The 19,939-nt window shown below is 41.0% G+C and overlaps 1 protein-coding gene across 1 annotated transcript in view; it reads left to right on the top strand.

Moving 5' to 3' along the window:
• The window catches only part of FYB2 (FYN binding protein 2), a 77,473-nt gene that overhangs the window by 44,517 nt on the left and 13,017 nt on the right, over positions 1-19,939 (top strand). Inside the window, exons 7-13 of the mRNA XM_081144862.1 lie at positions 1,814-1,845; positions 4,704-4,824; positions 7,120-7,279; positions 14,994-15,108; positions 15,219-15,259; positions 16,496-16,559; positions 18,045-18,140. Of these exons, the coding sequence (XP_081000988.1) occupies positions 1,814-1,845; positions 4,704-4,824; positions 7,120-7,279; positions 14,994-15,108; positions 15,219-15,259; positions 16,496-16,559; positions 18,045-18,140 (629 nt within the window). The remainder of the gene's footprint in view (positions 1-1,813; positions 1,846-4,703; positions 4,825-7,119; positions 7,280-14,993; positions 15,109-15,218; positions 15,260-16,495; positions 16,560-18,044; positions 18,141-19,939) is intronic.

Raw genomic sequence — 19,939 nt, 5'->3', positions numbered from 1 at the left:
GTGACCCCTTGGAGGCAGTGTAGCAACATGATTAGGGCCCTCGCAGAATCACTGGCCTCCATCCCAGCTGCTGGCTGAATATAAGGTAAATTCAGGTAAACAGTTGAATAGGAAGTACCTGGGGTCTGGTCCACGCAGTTTACCTCTCTGAGCTCCCGTTGCATCTTCTGTAAATGATGTATTCTTCACAAGGGCAGGACGCACGTGCCTTGTGGCTAGTGTACCTACAGTAGTAGATGTCAGTGCAGAGGGCACCAGTCCTTGTCTCACTGAACTGCTGAGAGAACTAAGTCAGAAAAAGGGGGTAAGCACCTGGGACTGCACCTGGCACACAGCAGGCACTTACCCAATGCCATGAATGGATCCATTAAAGTTCTCTTTTCCCACTGTTTAGTTTAAATCCTTTAACTTTCTGCTCCAGTTTTCTGGTGCTTACTGGAAAGGGTTGCTCATTTGTGGATGCGTTTTATAGCTAGAAAACTGTAAGTGATTATTATGCCTATTAACAAGCCAGAAACATTCTATTAAAATGCTTCACTTACCTGGCAACATCAGCAAATTATCAACTTCTCTGTGCCAGTGAACTCTCCAAAGGACCAAATTGTATAAATAAAACAGCATGAAAGTCTTTTAAATTTTTAATTAAGTCATTTAGCCTTCAGACATGTATTATGTTCGTCTCAGTATTTTTACTCTTGGTGGCTGGAAGCTGAGGTCACCCTTTCCCAATGACTGGAACGCAAGGGGCTGAGTGAGCACAAATCCACGCACCTCTGTAGGAGATGCTCTTGGGCCCCTGCAGGTGCTCAGAGCTAGTTGCCTTCACACAAACCACCACAAGTCTGTCTGCTGTCATTGTTTTCTGACAACTGTCATTTCTTTCTACTCTCAATATCTCTGTATCTCTCTGTGAGTCTCTTGCATCCTCAGGCGTGTACGTACCAGGTCTGTGTGTGCCAGGCACTGTGCATACACGATATCACTTCATCCTCAGCGTCACCTGGGGAGTGGGTACACTGCTTCCACTTTACAGGTGAGAACCGAAGGCCTGGAGGGTTCGATAACCTATAAATAACACTAGCAGAGATTGAAAACAAGGTCCATCTCACTGGTTCTACCAATGCTGCAGTCCGTATTGCTAAAATTAAACAGAAAATAAAACCAGTGGTCCTTGAATGAAGACTGGCAGGCTCCCTTGAAAGGATAGCTCTGAGCTGTTAGGCCTGGCCTGTGTGGCTGCATTTGGATGCTGAGATAGGCTCTGTTTTCTTCTGGTTCTTGGCTAGATTCCAAATACGGAATGGCACCAACTATGTGATGACTAAATACGTGAGGGGCTATGTTGTCATCACTGAGACACAATTTTAATGGAGTCAAACCTAGAACTCATTTTTGATCAGAGAGCGCATAATCAGTAAGGGAGAATTCCCAGCACACTAGCCAATTTGGCCACTGAAATATCATATTACTCAAATGTCACAAATTCATACTTCCTTACAGGACTTAAAAGTTTTCTGTTCTATAGAGGCATTCCTGGAAAGGTATGCAGAAACTGTTTATTTTTCTAAGTGAAATCATACATTCCCTCTGGCATGCACTGTAACTTCAGAAACGCCTGCTTTCTTGTTGGATTGACCTTCTGCTCCACTGGTGACAGTTCACGGAATTTTCTGTTGTCAGTGTCTACGTTTGCTTGTACTGCGATCTCACCCACCTCACCTTTCAGTCTAGTCTCTAATGATCTGTAACTAAACAGAGACATGATTGATGAGGGTAGGTTTATGAAAATGACCATTTTCCTCTTTACTTTCAGCCTTGGAAGAGTTTCCTCCACCAAGAACTTAGGTGAGTCTTATCTTCCAAAGGAAAAGGAGTATTCCAGCCCCTGCCCCTTTGATGACTGAACCAATGTCCCCAGTGGGCCAGCTGTGATTCCAGTGCCTGATCTGGCTCAGCACCCATGTGCCTGGCAAGGCACCTGGTGCAGAGGAGGTGCTCAGGGGTCCATTCCCTCTCGCCTTGTTCCAGCTGCTCTCACTCAGCCAACACTTACTGAGTCCCCAGCACGAGTGAGTCATTTGTGAGCTTCTGGGACTGTAGCCTTGACAGAAGTCTAGACACTACCCTCAGAGACTCCTGGATTAGAGCAAGTGTCACACAATCCAACCAGCATGTAACAATCACAGGAATTCCCAAGAATTTAACATTCCCCAAACGCACCTTGCTGTTTCAAGTCTCTTTGCCTTTGCTCATTGAATTAACTCACCCCAACCTAATGAACTCGCAGCATCAAATGCCCCTCCTACAAGAAGCCTCCCTTGATTCTCCCCCTCCAGGGAGAGGTAACCAGTCCCTTCCCCCTGGTGCCACTGTAAGGTAATCAGGAGTTTGCACCAATGTCTCTCTCTATGGTGTCTAACATGCCTGTTCATTCTCAGCCCCCTGCCCACCCTCTCCTCTGTGAGCTCCTTGCAGGCAGCGCCCGTGTTTCCTTGTTCTTGGTGATCCTGGCGCCTCTCAGACCTCCTGGCCCAGAGCAGGGCACTGGCACATAGCAGTGGTCTCCCCTGCCTCTTCAGAGCCACCCTCCCCCTGGAGCTATTTTTACTGCATTAGAATAAACATGGTGGTGAGCTCTGGAGAAGCAAATATCAACATTCCCTGGCTGAGGTCAGAAACACAGGTGCTAGACTGTGGGGCGCACTCTGCTTCGGCTGGTGGGCTCCCTTTGCCCCTCTCCTCAGTTCCTGCCTGGCTCAGTTCGTGAGCCCATGGTTACTCTCTAGCACCTAGCACAGTGTGGATACATGGTGGGCGCATGTCAAATGATGAATTATTCAGCTCAGCACGTATTGAGCTTTTATTCTGTTCAGACACTGCTAGCTTCTGTTTATTCTGTTCAGGCACAAAAGGGAATAGAATATATAATCTAGCCTTGGTCCAAGATGGGAGTGGAGGCCGGGGTGGATGGGGGTGGGGGGTTATTTGGAGGGGATAATGACCACATAAATAGGAAATTACAATATAGTACAATCACTGCTGTGGAAGCTGTAGAAGCACAGAGGTGAGGTTCCAGGCGTGCTTTCTTGAACAGTGACAGCTGACCTGAATCTGGAACATGTAGGAATCGGTCAGGTGAAAGCGGGGAATGCAGGTTCCCAGGCACCAGGAACGCCTAAAGCAAAGAATGTTAAACAGGGAGGCGGGTATGGGAGTCCACAGTGGTTTGATAATGCTTGGCCACAAAGTGTGGCAGGAACAAACCTGGGGAAGTGTGAGAGCTGGACCCAGGAGGGCCTGAGCTCCCTAATTACCATTTAGACCAGTGATCTTCAACCGGTGTGCTGCAAGAACTTTTAAAACAGGTAGTACCTGACTAGTCAGGGGTACTGACCTCTTTTCCCTTAGATTGTCAAATAAAAAAATGACAACAGCCAACACAACAATAGCTGTCTGGTGTGAATGACTCAAAACTATACCTATTTTTTTAAAAACCTAAAAAACAAAAATGCCTATTTCTTGTTAGATCTGCAAAAAATATATATTTTTTGGTGTGTTGCAGAATTTTAGTAGTTTATGTGTTTCATGAGATGAAAAAGGTTGGAAAATAACTGCTTAGACCAGCCCTATCCAACTGAAATATGTGCAAACCACATGTCATTTAAATTTTTTCTACTAGCCGTATTTTAAAAGGTAAAAAACAATTGAAATTATTTTAATAATGTATTTCATTTATCCAATATGTCCAAAATATTATTTCAACATGCAATCATTATATAGAAACTGTTACTGAGGTATTTATATTCTTTTTCTGCATGCCAGGTCTTTAAAATCCCGATGTATTTTACATTTACAGCTCAGATTGGACGAGACACATTTCAGTTGCTCAATAGCCACATGTGGATGGTGGCCACTGTATTGCACGGCATAGATTGAGACTTTATCCTGTCAGTCATGGAGAACCATGAAAGAGTTTCAAAGCAGAGATAATGTACCCTCTCCCTTGTAATATTATCCCTATAAGTCACAATCTTAAATTTAGTTTGAGAGTAATTTATGGAGATTCAGCTGTGTGAAAACTCCTGGACAAGGTCTGGGGGGTGGGAAGGTGGGTTCCAGAGGACATGTGCAGCCATAAGGCAGGTAAACACTTTAGGGAAAATGTCAGCGATTGCAACAGGAACAAAGAACTGGGAGACTAACTCAGCAAAGGCTTTGAGGAAAAGGACCCCAAGAACTATTATTATGGGTCTCTTACATGCTATAACGATGTGAGGCTTTTAACATTTTTATCACATTTCATTCTTACAGAACTATGGCAATTGACATTGTGACCTTTCCTTTATACGTGAGAAAATTTGATTTTTAGGAAAGTTAATCTTAGGCTTTTAGGAGGAGGGACAGTGGGATTAGAACCCAGCCCTCACTTCACAGCCCCTGTTCATCAGAAGAACCAGTAAATGGCCTTAATGGTGGACAGGAGTGCTCAGGAATTCTCTGGCATTGATGGAAGCAGGCAGAAACTCAGAGAAACTATCTGTGGTTGACCTGACCCTGGTCCCCCTCTGCTTTAAAAAAAAAAAAAAAAAAAAAAAAGATGAAGAGGGATTCACATCTGTTTGAATTCATTTTTCCTGTCCATTTCCTGCAGAGTCGTGTGGTACACTTTTATCTAAACACTCTAAACTTCACTTTTTTCCTAGTATCTCTTCACATTTCAGCCCTAAACATGAAGATAAAGATAAAAAAATGAAGGAAAAAGAACCATTTGAGTTGGAACTTCAAAAAACAGAAAAAGATCTACGTTCAGACTGTCTTTTAAAGGTATCTGCATTCTAGGGTATCTGCATCCTGTGTAATAGGATCTGTTCAGGGGGTGACCTCAGAGGGTAAGACATGCAGCCTTCAGAGACACAAAGTCAATGGGTTTTCAAGACATTTTATCAAACATGTGAATGTGACAATAACACTGAGCTCTAGCCTTGGATTTTCCACTTAGTAGCCATGATGTAGGCCTTAGAAGCAGGGCTGGGACCAGTGTGAGTTCAGCAAGGCACCCAGTGGACAAAATATAAAGAGACACTCAGGTGCCAGCCCTGAAGTTGCACAACCCTGGAGAGAGGGGCCTGTGCTCTAAAGCCCTGCTTGGGAGAGTGACAGTCTCTAAGCTCCATCATCCCCTCTGTAAAATGGGAATAAATAATCCCACCCAATTACCATCCTTATTCCTATCCTCAATCATAATGATAAAATGAAATAATATATATGAAAGTACTGTGTAAGCCATAAGCAATAAAAATGAAATGTATTATTGTTGGCTATTAATGATTGATTTTTATAATATTGTTTATTAATAGTAAACACTGTATGTGTGTGTACTGATATCCAGTTGACTGTTCCCTCCAAAGTAATTAGAGGCTTAAACAACAGATTCCACCAGGGCTCCTACCAGTACTTAAAACATTCTAGATTCCTGTATAATATCTACCAGAATAGATACCTTATAATATGAAATTGTTCCAGTTTCATCTGCAAGGATTGGATAAATCAGACAGCTTGTTGGTGGTGTTAGCCTGAATGGGTGTGTCTTCCCAGAGGCTAGGCTGAACCAGGTTGGGTGTTTACAAAGTATCACAAAGCAGCCTAATTCAGAGAAGTCACTCATGATGAAAGACAGGACCAGAGCCCGGGGAGCAGCATTTCATGTCAAGGCCAGAGGGCAGGCGGGGCCATACATGGTGACGAGACCCGCGATCAGGAAGGGGTTAATCAGGATCCTATGGGAAAGGCAGTGGAGCAGCATGATTTAGGGCTATGTTACTAAAAAGGATGCCCCCTCCTCTTATTCTCTGCTTAGTTTGCTCAGATCCCAGCAGGAACTCAGGAAATTCCATGCCTTGTATCTATTGATTACTTTAGCTTTTTCCAAATACTTTCAAATGTATCATCATAGTCAACCCTCATGTTCACTTGTGGTCAGAAGGACAGTCATCCCCTCTCCTGTGTCATCTGATCATTAAAAAACACATAGATAGTCAGAAATGTCCTAATCCTCCTCTGTCTCCAGTGTCTCTTCCTGTCAATGTATCCAGGTCTTTCTGAAATGCAGATCTGAACAGGTTTCTTTCCTGCCTGGCTCCCTGTAGCTATGAGATAAAGCCCACACTCTGTGCCTGGGAGGTAAGATCCTTCACAACTAGCCCCATTCCATCTTGTCTTTTCAGTCTCATTTCCGGTTGTTCTTCCCCTGTCCTTGCCCTGGCCCCTCGATGCTTCCCTCATCAGTAGCCTCCATGCTACTCTCATGAGGACACCAACACCTCTTCAGATACGCCATGCCTTTGCGCACGCTGGTTTAGCTGCCAGGTATTCCTTTAGCCTCCCCATCAATCCCTTACTCATATTTTAAAGTACAGTTTGATAAACCTGCCTTTGAAGCCTTCCCCAACCTTGTCTCTTAGCCAAGAGATTTGAGCTCCTTCTCTCTGTTTCCATACTGTTGTGAAAAACTTGCCACGTTATATCTTAATTATTTGCATGTACTGTCTCCATGTGTGTAAACCACCATGCTTGTTGCATCTCTCTATCTCCAGAGCTTAGCATGTTGTCTCACCTTTAGTAAGTGTTTAACAAATGCTGGAAAGAGTTGGGGAGGAACAGAAGAATGGTGGGTGAAAAGATGAGATGTCAGGTGAAAGGAACCAAGCATTTCTTAGTGGTCAAGAGCACAGGGGTCTAAGGTCAAATCCTGCCTCTGTATATTACTAGCTGTGCAACCAGAGGCCAGTTATTTAACTTTTCCCAAAACTCTTTATCAAGAGGACTAATGATATTTGCCTGATGGTGGGTCATGAACATTTAGTGAGATTAAATATAGGAAGAGCCTGCCCTGTGCTCAGGGCTCCATTCTGTCCTGGTTGCCTCCTGTGTCCCCTTCTGTGCCCAGCAGTCATTGGCCATTCAGAGGTGAACAAAAGAAGCAGTATGAGTCCTCATGATAGTTAGAGTCTCATAAGACAGTGTTAAATAAAATAATAAGTGCTGTGTGTGAGGAATGAATAAAGAACAGCCTAAGTAAGCAAAGAACTAAACAGTACTCTCCCTATTGCATGTGTTTAGGTGGGTTCCTATGAAGAGACACCTGGAAAAGTCCCAATCATGAGAGGCCACAGATTTATGGAGAGCACACTGTCCAGAAAGCAGAATGCTGTGATTGATAGCATCCAGACAAAGGCCTGCCCCGAGGACTTGAAGCTGGCCAGGCGCTTCCAAGGCCAATGTAAGTTGCATTACTTCTTGGTTCTTTTCACCATTACAAAATTAGTTTAAAGTTGTGCATTGCCAGGATTTTAATTTATTTTATAAATATTTATTAAACAACTGTTATGTACCAAGTAACTTGCCCTAGTGAGGCAGCTGAGCAGTAGTGGAAAGAGCACTGGATTTAGAAGCAGAAGACCTGAGTTCCATCTAGATTCTAAGACTTATTAGCCATGTGGTAAGTAACTTGATATTCCTACAGCTTAATTTCTTTACTTTAAAAAGGGATCATAATATGGGCCTCACCGGGGTTTTATGAAGACTAAATTCGAAGGTAGGTCACATAATAGGTATTCAGCAGACGTTTGTTCCCTTCTTTTTAATCTACCAGATTCTGTGGTGGTTGTTTTTGTTTTGTTTTTGTAGGCCCAAGTAACTGACACACTGATGCTATAGTATGATATCATTACTTGACTTTATTTAGGTTGAATTTTACCTTCATGTTAGTCAAGACACTTGATTGCCAGTAACAGTAATCAAATCATACTTTCTCAAGCAAAACAAGAGAAGGAGGCTGCCTAGCAGAAAGTCTGGGCAGGGCTGGATCCAGGGACACAAACAATACTACAAGGACTCAATATTACTTTTCTGCTTCTGGGTCTGCTCCCGTTTGGGTCAGCTCCATTTTTAGATGAATTCTACCCTTGTGGAGGCAAGATGACATCTAGCAGTGACAGGCTCAGACCCTATCCTCTTAGGAACCACAGAGGAAAACTAGAAATTGTTATATTCTCAACAGTTATAAGAAAAGGCCCAGATATGAGTCTTACTGGCTCTGCTTCGGCCACATACCATCCCCGAACTAGTCACTATAAACGGGAGATATGGTGCTCTGGTTGACCCAGCCTGGATCATAAACTCGTCCCTGGAGCTCGGGGTAGCGTCAGTTCTAGCAAAACTACATAACACGAGATTGAAAGATTTCCCAAGGAAAATAAGAGGGCTTTTATCAGAAAAGAAAAAGAAAAATTAGACGCTGGATAAAGAAAACAGATGTTCACTCCAGCCCAATAAACCATAGCAAACCACTGACATTTCATAAAGTATGAGAATCACAGTTATAGGAAGAATAAATTTGTAGTGATCATGAGATGGACTCCAGGCCCACCCTGGCCAGCTGGCCTCATCCCTGCCACACACCTTCCCTGCATCCCTCTTGCTCTATTCTCAGTCTACTGACTATGGCATGTGCTTAAGCACTCCTGTCATTTTGCTTGATCTCTTTCCTCTGTCTGAAATGCTCATTCTTCACCTGCTGATGTCCTATGAATCCTTTCAGATCTATGTCAAAAGCCACTTCTTCTGAGGCCTCACTTACCTTAGCCCATCTTCCTCTTTCCCACTCTCCAGGGACCACAATTCCTCTCACCTCTGTTTCCATGACACTTGACAACTGAATGGCCACGTTTCCATGTTAGGCTTTAGAGTTGAGCATTTCTGGGACCCAGAACCACTATGTACAAATCCTATAACCTTGGAAAATTTACTTACTTCCACGTGCAAATGAGGACGCTACTACTTATTTCCCAGTGCTGTTTGTCACTGCCTGTAAAATGTCTGGTTCCTATGCTAAATACTGTTAGTTTTCTTCATTTATTTTCACTTCTGTAAAACCACAGCATGCCTTACTTTATAATTCATCTTGTACATGATTGTCTCCCATGGCATACTGTGAGCATCCTGAGATCAGAGACCATTTTTTTTATCTGTGTCTCTGTAACATGGAGTCTGGCCCATTTGAGCTACCTAACAAAACTTGGGAAAGTAAAGGAATGAAAGAATAAATCAGCCTTTAGTTTCTAACAGTATAGTAGATGAGACAGTCTGACTGTCCTGACAGAAACAAGTAAAGAATAAATTATTTTTAAAAATTGATAGAGCTATCATAGACTTGATATAAAAAGAAAGCATCTACATGTCTACAATAAACAGGAATCTTGGGAAGCGAGTGAGTCCCAAATCTACTTTTGCCCTGAGGGTTTTTACTGAACTCTGAATCCCTTGAGCTCCTGTTTTGACTGCATGGTATGCAGAGTATAAGGGCTGTACCCCAGGCCTGCCCAGAGTAAGTGCATAATAGGAGACTCCTGCATAAATTTAGGGCCCCAAAGGATTACACCCACACTTTAAGAGTAAGCAAGACTGTGCCTATAGTTAAACATTACTGTATTGTGTCCTTATAAATTTGTTAAGATGGTAGCTCTCATGTGTTCTTAGCACAAAAAAGAATTTTTAATTAAAAAAAAAAAAAGGCATAGGGGTGGGGAGACATTTTTGATGAGGTGAATGACAAAACACAGAGGTAGCATTAATTTAAAAATCATGCCTTACAATGAGAAATGAATAGAATTATTTAGAGTATAAGGGGGAAAAGTGGAAGAGAGGAAAATAAGTTGAAGTGAATAAAAGAGTTAAAGGGGAGCCATGATATGGGGGCAAAAGCCATTTTCATACAATTACTTAATGTCCATGAAGAGTCACTATAGGTTTGGGGATTGTGCTATGATGAAAATAGCTGAAGAAGATTATTCTGAGTAATCCATACATGCTGCCAAAGCACAAAGGGAGTTGCTGAACCCATTAATAAGTTTTTGCAGTACTTATGATGAATAGCACAAAATGTTTAGTTGAGGAGAGTGGGTATGAAACAGGAAAGTTTGAGAAAAAATACAAGTATTTTTTAATACTCCTATTGAAGTAGGCCTCTTTTGAAAAAATAAAAGTATTGCTCCTTTGATTGGAAAAAAAAAAAAAGAATTAGCAAGACATAAACCCCACTGAGTAGAAGAAAATTTGCCCGTTTTGACCCTGTGATACATCAGTTATCATAATCTAACCCTCACGTGCATCTGCATTTCAAAGTCACACTATCTGTGTAGCTCAAAAGAAACCCAGTTGAATCCAAAGTGGTATCAGCTTGACAACTGGTAAAAGCAAACTTAAATCATCTTTGATGAAATTCTGCCTTTATCCCAGTTTTTAAATAATTCCCACAAAATGATTTTTTAAAAATTAACAGTTCATAGACAAAAACAAACAAACAAACAAAACCTAAACACACAAGGAAGCAAATAACAGTGAGTGAAAAACAGGAGAACAGACAACAGAAACCAACCTGCAAGATACTACAGATAACAGGATTATAAGATACAAAATATAAGATAACTATATTTGATGTTTTTTAAATAAAAGAATAAACAAATTTGAAAAATATTAAAAAGTGATTGAGAAACTAATATAGAAATGCAGTGGATGAATCACACACCAGATTAGACACAGCTGAAGATGAAATCAGTGAACTAGAAGATAATTCGAGAAAAATTATCGAAAATTCATTCTACAAGGGAAATGATTGAAAAAGAATAAAAGAGAGGATAAGAGTCATGGAGAAAAGAATGAGAGTCTTAAAATCATCAAATCAGAGTTATATAAAAGGACACAAGTATGGGTAAGAAGTAATAGATAAAAGACATAATGTCTGATCATTTCTAGAATTGTTGAAAGATATCAATTTGCAGGTCCATGAACACTAGTTCTCAAGCAGGAAAAATAAAGGAAATCCACACCTAGCCAAACCTTAGAGAAACTGAAGAACACTGAAGAATGAGAAAATACCTTAAAGTACCTTAAAAGCAGACAAAGGGAAAACACCAATTGCCTACAAAGCAACAAGTAGGTAACTATCGAGTCCTCAGAAATAAGAGTGTGTAACTAGAATACAATACTGCTGAAATATCTTAAATGCCTACCCAGAATTTTGTAACTAGTGAAAATGCCTGTCAAAGTGAAGGGGGGAGAAAAGGTATTTTCAGACAAACAAAAAATGAGATATTTTAATGACCAAAAAAAGTTTCTTTTAAAAAAAAAAATTATCTTTATTGTTGAAAGTATTACAGATCAAACAAAACTTTCCAAAGGAAATTCTAAAGCATGTACTTCAAACAGAAAGAAAATAATCCCACATAAAGAATTTTGGATGCAAGAGAGAAAGCTGAGCAAAAGTATTAACCAAACAATATTAGTATCAAATTAGGGGAAAGGGAACGAAAACATTAACATTAATAACAAATACATTGGGAAGGTAGTCAAAGTTGAAGCCTTCTAAGGTTTTTGATTGAGAGTAACAATATTAATTCACGTTAGCCTTAAAAGAATTAGAATAGCTAGCATATATTCATCAAAAGATACCAGTGAAAGACTAAAGGTATGTTACAGAGTAGAAGATATTTAGTTTAGGACAAAGAACTACATCAAAAGACTCACACATGAAATATATATGAGTTCTATAAACATCCTTGTATCCAGAAAATATAAAATGGAAATATTTTATATTTCTATAAACATCCTGTATCCAGAATATATAAAATAGAAATCAATCAGGAAAAAGAAATTTAGAGAAATTGGGAAAATGTTTGAAGAGACACTTCACCAGAGAGGTTATCTAAAAGGCAAGTATACTATATGAAGCTATTCAAGTCTCAGGGAAATGCAAATAAAACCTACAATGCAATAACACTACATGCCCACCAAAATGGCTAAAATTACAAAAGACAAAGTGTCTCAAGTGTCAGTGAAGTTATAGAACAACCTACCTCTTCTCCACTGCTGAGATTTTAAACTGGGATAATTGCATTGGAAACTGTTCAGCAGTACCTGTTAAAGCCCAATATCCTATGTACATATCCTATGACCTAACCGTTCTGTGCCTTTTTTTTTTTTTAATATGTTTTTATTGATTTCAGAGAGAGGCAGGGAGAGGGAGAGAGATAGAAACATCAATGATGAGAGTCATTGATCAGCTGCCTCCTGCACGCCCCCTGCTAGGAACTGAGTCCGCAACCCGGGCATGCGCCCTCACGGGGAATATTCCCGAAAGCGGGAATCGAACCATGACCTCCTGGGTCATGGGTTGATATTCAACCGCTGACCCACACCCAGCTGGGCCATGCCTATTCTTATAACCAATAGAATTTCATATTTCAGTGTACCAATACACATACAACATGTTTATAGAAGAACTTTTTTATAATAGCCTTAAACTGGAAGCTATTTAAATGTCCATCAAAAGTAGAATGGAAAAATAAATTATAGAGTATTCACACAATGGAATAGTTATAGGAGAGAACAAATTACAACTATATCCAACAACATAAATGAATCTCACAAACATAATATTGAATGAAAGGTGACACACCAAAAAAGGGCATTCTAAATGATTCCTTTAATAGGAAGTTCAAAAAGATACAGTGTTCACCTCTGGTATTAGAAATGAAGAGAGCGTTTCCCTTGTGGGAGGGAATAGTGACTAGAAGAGAGCACAAGAGGGCGCTCTGGGCCGCTGGCACTGGGATGTTTCCTCATCCCTGCGCTTAGTACATGAATATATTCCATTTGGGAAAATTTGTTGATCTTATGATTTGTGCCCTTTCCTGTATATTATACTTTAATTAAATTTAAAAACATAGTAGGGTAACTGTTAAAAAAAAGTCATACCACACTTACCTTTCAAACAAAAAAAGAACCAAATGAAGAGAAGACATCTCAGTCAATTAAGAAAGAGCAAAATGAGGAAAAAAATAGAACAAATAGAACGTATGTAATAAGATAGTAGATATAAATTTTAAAATATCAGTAAACACTATAAACTTAATACACAAAACTCTTGTTAGAAGATATAGGCATTGAAATCATTCTATATTATTATTATTATTTTTTAATGTGCTCTCACTGTTCTAGATGCTGGGAGTATAACAGTTGAGAAAACAGACAAAAATTCCCATCTTCACAGAGGTTACATTCTGATCAGCAGAGACAGATAATAAATATGTAAACAGTAAAATAGCCACTGTGTGGAATGGTAGTAAATGTGATGGGGGGGAATAAAGCACAGAGAATTAGGGGGGCTGGTGGAGGTCTTAGAAGTGGCAGTTTTAAAGTGCTCATGGATGACCTCAAGACCTTAAGTTGAGGAAGTGAGCCATATGAGTACCTGGGGTAGGAATGTTCGGTGAGAGGAGAAAAGTAGTGGTAATATCCTGAGGCAGGACCACTGGCTGTGTGGATGGAAATGGCAAGGAGGCCAGCGTGACCAGAGCAGAGTGACTGAAGGAGAGTGTAGTTGGACACGAGGTCAGAGATAACAAGGGGCTTTTCCAGACCATTGCAAGAACTTTGGCATTTACTCTAAATGAGATTTTAAAACCCAGTGAAAGGTTTTAAGCTCACGAATAGAGTGATCTTACTGGTATTGTAAAGAGCCATCCTGGCTGCTGTCTTGAAAGCAGCACGTAGGATAAATCGGGGGACCTGTTAGGAGTTCGCTGCAGGAAGTTCGCCGAGAGACGATGGCCGCTTGGAGAAGGGTGCCGGAGTAGAGTTGTTGAGATGCGTTTGGATTTGGGATATAACATGAAGGTAGAGCCCTGGGTTTGAGGTGGGATATGAGAGAGAAAGGAGACAAGGATGTCTTCAAGGGTTTGGACCTGAGCAACCGCAAGGATGGAGTTGCCACTTTTCATTGAGTTGGGGCAGATGTCAGGCTGGGCAGATGTGCAGGGGGAAATCGTGAGTTTGGACTGGAACGCAGTATGTTAGGACAAGCAAACGGAAATGGTGTATCTAGATGGAGTATCTAGAATTTATCAGAGATGTCTAACTTAGAGCTGTAACTTTGGGAGTTGTCTATGTTTTAAAAATGAAGAGGCAAACTTTTACATTCGCCTCTGCCAAAAGGAAGGATTGAGAAAGGGAAAAAAATGTCCCAAACTACGATAAGCAGCTTTGTGTTCAGCATCTTTGCTTTGTGTTGGAGAAACTGACTGATAACCCTTAAGAACAAGGGGGACCTTATGCCTGTGGGAGCTGCCTTCATTAAGGCCTATGTGCTAACTGACTTCTTGTCAGAGAATAAAATCTTGTTACTTGGTTCATATAATTAATAGACAACTCAATTTCCTAATTATTTATTTTGCAGATATATTACTACCTATTTCTCATTAACAGTTCATGTCTGAAAGTGGTTCTGAATCACCTGTACTCTAAATATTAACCTGTGCCAACTGATAAAAAGGTGGCAGTTATATGGTTATGACAAAATTACAGCTCTGTGAAATAAACCAGTACCTGCATTTAACAGGCTAGTTACTTGTGCAAACAACTCCAATACATTTTTCCACCTGGCAAACCATCTTCTGGCTGATTCCAACATTAATGAATATTAAATGTTGACATCTATTTAATCAGCTTGTCTAAGAAATTTTACTTTAAGAAGAAAAAAGAAAAGTGCAAAACTGGAGAAGCTCATTTAGGCAGAGAGAGAAGCCCCAGGGCTGTACCCTCAAGGACTTCAGCCTTTGAGGTCAGGGAGAACCATGCAAGAGGAGGGAGGAGTTGCTGGTTCACTGGGGAACTAGCTCCCATCATAAAAATGCGTTAATCCTGCCACAGTCACATAAGAGAAGGTGCTTTTAATCACTCTCCCAACTTCAGAGAATCACAGCTGAGCCTCTGCATGGGGAAGTGGTCTGCCAAAGGATCATATAAACCAAGACCATAAACCAGCTTTAGTGTATGTAATCTGCCTTCTCCTCCTCTTGACTCCGTTGCCAGTGGGGGGTGTGAGTGCATTTACGATAGGGCTCGCTCTTCCGACGGCTTCTCTCTTTTCCTTACAGGTGGGTATGTGGAGGCCTTGGAGGTGACTAAAGGAACACCGGGCCAAGGGGCCTCTAAGCCAAGTTCCATCTCAGAAGAGACCTATGATGACGTCGAGTGCCCCAGGAGAAAGGAGTAAGTACATCCCAGCCCCTGGCAGTGCGGTGAGACGTTGAATGAATGTGGTGAGACTTTACAGGTGCAGTGGGACGGATGAACGGTCTTTGTTTCTTTTCTCCCCGCAGATCAAAGTCGAACTTCTCCAACTCACTTGCCTCAGACAGTGGTAAGTCCAGGAAGACATTTCAGAAACGGAAGTCAGAGTGTAGGAATGTTTTTACATAAAACGCTTTCACAGCTTCCCAAGGCTTTTAGGGTCGACCCTGACGCGGTCCGAAGGCCGGGAGTGGTTTGCCTCTACCTGCGCCTGGAGCCTGCCCCTCACTCCCCGCACACTGCGTCTCTGAGAGGCGCTCTGCCGCCGTTTGAGCTCCCGCCGAGCTCCCGCCCCGGGGTGTTTGCCTATCTCCCTCTTCCTGGATTTTCTTTCCCAACCACGCCTCCCTCCACACCTCTGTGCCTAAGTGACTCTTAACCTTCCTTCTGATCGCAGCTCAATCATTACTCGCCCAGGGAATATTCTCCTTGGTGTACAGTCTCAGAGTAACAGGCTCTCTTTTTCATAGCACTTGTCAGAGTTATAATTTCCTATTTACGTGATTCTTGGATTCATGACTGTCTTCCCTCCTACGTAGTTGCCTTCTTTATGCTTACTATATTCCTTAGCCCCTAGCATAACAACAGGCACATGTTATGTATTTATTAAATATTTGTTGAATGAATGAATGAAAAAATAGAGAAAGGGTGATCAAATGCTACTCTGGTTGCTTTTGTCCTGCTTAGAATGTCAGGATTTTAGATGGAAAAACCATCTGAGAGACCATTAAACACAGTGCCCTCATTTTAAAATGGAAACTGAGGCACAGAGAAGTTCAGTAACTCCCCTAAACTCACTGTAGGTCAAGTTCTGAACATGAAAATCCTCCGTTGTCAGGGTGGATTCAAAGTATATCTGTGTATGTTAAGCTTACGTGTTGGGTAGGCTAAAGCCAGGCTATGAGGAGAAAGATTACTCAAGATGTATTCGTTCTCCATTATTCCCCCAGAGCTCAACACAGTGTCTGATGTTTAGTAGGTTCTCATTGCTACATATTAAATATGCAAAAGGGGAGGGTAGAAGGAAGGAAGCTGTTGATAAACCAACTTTCATTGACTAAATCAGATAACACTTGGACTCGGGTGGAATCGAATATTCATTTTCATTTGTTCATACTACTTTTATAGAGGCTTAATTATTTTTACCATGTGCTTATAAAAATATGTACTTATGTTTCAAGAAAAACTATTTAACAAAAGAAAGATCAAAGTACCCTAGCACCTAGTAGGTATCCAATAATTTTTTGTTGAATATGAATCTGAACTATTGTCATTATGATGAATGAGATTTTTTTTTTAATTTCAGAAGAAAACAGTAAAGAAATGTATGAAGATGTATACAAAACAAAGAGCAACTCGACAAAGATAGAGTGAGTTTCTCTCTCTCTTGGCTTCCTAGCTAATGGTATTTCCTGTTGGTCTAGGAAGATGAGTTTAAGAAGTGACTCCCTTCTCTGCCCCCACCATCTCTAGGGAGGATTTGCACTGAGAATGGAGGTTAGCTACTGTAATGCTACTTTGTGGTCAAGAGAACGCCTGTAATTGTGCACAATCACATGGTGTAAATTTCAAATCACATTGCTTTTTCTTTTGAGAAAATGTCTGTTCCCCAAAGTAGAGGATTTTGATATTGTGTTAGAAAATAAGTAAGAAAGAAGTAAATGTCAACAAAACTGCTTCAATTCTGTAGTACTTTTCCAGGAAGAAATCGATGGTTATCAAGAAAGGGATTATGAAGTACAAATTGGCCCTAGCTGGTTTGGCTCAGTGGTTAAAACGTTAGCCGGCAGACTGAAGGGTCTCCGGTTCTATTCTAGTCAAGGACACATACTGAGGTTGCAGGCTCGATCCCCAGCCCTGGTTCGGGCGCGTGCGGGAGGCAACCAATCAATGTTTCTCTTTCCCTCTCTCTCTCCCTCTCTCTCTCCCTCTCTCTTTCTCTCTCTCCCTTCCACTCTCTCTGAAAAGCAATGGAAAAAATATCCTCAGGTGAGGATTAAACAAAAGAACAAACACAAAAAAGAAGTACAAATTGGTTGTTACAGAATAGTCATGGGATGTAATGTACAGCACAGGGAATATAGTTGATAATATTCTAATAAATAGGCCTGGTGCTGCATAGATGCGGAATTTATTCGGATTAGCATGTATTAAGTTACATAATGTCTGGTCATGAGCATACAAAAAATATATATAATAACAAAATAATAATATTTGTTCAAGTGGGCATTATTTGTCAAGTTTAGTTATTAGGGCCAAGTTGTGGAAAAGAAAAAAGCAATGGTCAAAAGCAAGAAGTTTGAGGATTGAAGGAAAAAGAGGGGATCCATGCTGGGTGAGATGATGTGGGTGTATCATTACCTTTCCCTAACCACCCCCACTGAGGAAAAACACACAAAACCAAGAGCATATTTGGAAAAACTTTATTCATCAACTAGGCAGTCAGTTTCCCACCATCGTTCTATTATATCATTCAGTAAGTTAAAAATCAGTGACGTGAATTTTAGGAGCCAGGAATTCCTATAATTTATTTCTAGTATAGTTTGTAAACTATGCCTCCCTGAGTCACCTCTAAAAGGAAGACTTTGTTCCATAAAGTGCAAAATAGAGACCATTTAGCATAACTGGATGTTTGTACTGAGATATAATAATTCTCTTAGTGGCTGACTGGCCTGCGCTACTTCACGTTGGCATTCAAAACAAAGAACAGAGACTTTGATGGGGCCTTTTCCTGCTCTCCCTTGGGCACTGTGTTTTAGAAATGACGCCAGAGCTTTCGATCCTTCTTACTGCACCGGCCTTCCATTTCTAGTACTCTCTCAAACGCTGTGTTTCTACCCTTTGATTCCTCTTAGTTTAGATGGAAAAACACTTAAGAGGCTGCAGAGATTCTTCAAGAAAGAAAAGGATAGATTTAAGATGAAGAAAACCAAGTTGAAAGAAAATGTAAGGTAAAAAGTCCCCTTTTATTTCTCTTTCCAGGAGAAGGTTAGCAGTACCGGCCTGGTAATCACACAGCCTGATTCCATTCTCAGACACAGTGGAGGGGATATCAGAAAGTAAAACCAAAGGCTCTGGTTATCACCTACCTCCTTCTTGCCCATCTTTGAGCAAAGCACATCCACAGATACTAATGAAAAAAATGACAAAGTCCCTTTTGAAAAAGATGATGAGAAAAAGTACAGGAAAGTCTTAAGCAAAGTCCAGAAAGAAAACTGACCTCATCATCTGTGATATATATTCCTGTTATTGAAACCAGACACAATGGTTCTGGGCTGCCTGTTGCTACTTCAGCCAATTAAACAGAGGCAAGGTTGAATCATATATGAGCGTTTATTCCAATATTGCCTGCAGAATGGGAGAACAGAGGGATTCATCCACATGAAATCTGTTCTCCTCTCCTTCTACTAGCTGGCTGATTATATCGGGGTCAGGAAGAAAGGCTGCATGCAAGGGGGAAGGGAGGGAAGGATGACTTCAGAGTCTATGGTCTGTGTGTCTCCTTTCAGGATGTTGAAGTCCAATAACAAGGTAGTTAATTTTCAGTGGTGTTAAAACCCAATTTCTTTAGTTCCTGAGACCAAAGAATGGTCAGAATTCCTGAGGTAAACTCCAGGAGTGGAGGGTTCAGGCTCCAGGCACAGCAACCAAATCAAAGCACATCCTGTCCTTTGTCTGTTCTTAAAATGCATTTTCTTTTCTGAGCAATGAACCCATCTAGGCCCCAAGGTGTGTCTTATCTTTTTACAGCTCTATTTTTCTTGTAGCACATCCTTCAGTTTCCCAGGGTCTGTAGGAAAACTTATCTATAGTTAGTAAGGTGAATAATCATTAAACAACTATGGTCCTAGTCCTATTAGGTGCTCTCCCCCCTTGCACAATCATGGTTAACAGAGCATGATCAACATCTCTGCCCCCAACATTATCACTAAGCATTATGTTATTAATTACAGCCCTTTATGCTTTCTTATTCCAACAAGTTCCAGTGGTTCTTATTTGTCTACACTCTGTATTCTAATTTGCCTCTCTTGAGAAAGGCAATGTGTGGAGAGGGGAAATGAACTCAGCTGAATGGTCTGTGTATCTCAAAGCCTTAGGCCTGGAAAGCTACCCTCCAAGATCACCCCAGCAGGTACCAACCTTTGGGAAGTTTACAGTTTCACTGATAATAGGAAGAGATAGAGGCCTAGAGTCTGGATTCAGGTTTCAGCTATTCCGTTTATTCAGTGTGGGCAATTCACTTTGTTTTTGCACCCATATAGCCCTTTTCCTGTGGCATACAATGAAAGGGAGACTGGGTAGTCTCTGGAGGCACTTCTCTCCCTAATCTATAGATACAGGCATATAGACATACATCTAGATCTGTTATTTTACAAGGGCAGGAAATGATAAAATAATTAGCCCAAGGTCATTACATATACTGACATGGAATTATGTTATTCTACCTTGAAGTTCTTTTCAATTATAAAACCTTCAAGTTATGCAGCTTTAAGTCTAATTGTCTGTTGGATATAGATCGACCAAGAGATCCAACAGAATAGAAGGTTTATACATCGCAATCCTGGCCATGGAGGAAGAGTGTGTTTAGCTCCAGTGGTCAGTGAGACCTAGAGGCACGCCCTGGCCTTAGCAGGTTAGATACTTCTGACAAAAATTATTAGCACAACACCCACAGCCCCTTGTAAATTGAATCCAGATGAGATGCTCTCCCTGACTTCTACTCCATCCTGCACATCTCCATGCCGACAGC

Source organism: Miniopterus schreibersii, assembly GCF_964146895.1.
Source record: "Miniopterus schreibersii genome assembly, chromosome: 8".
NCBI lineage: Eukaryota > Metazoa > Chordata > Mammalia > Chiroptera > Miniopteridae > Miniopterus > Miniopterus schreibersii.
The sequence above is the reverse complement of the archived record's forward strand: the minus strand, read 5'-3'. Positions and strand labels throughout refer to the sequence as shown.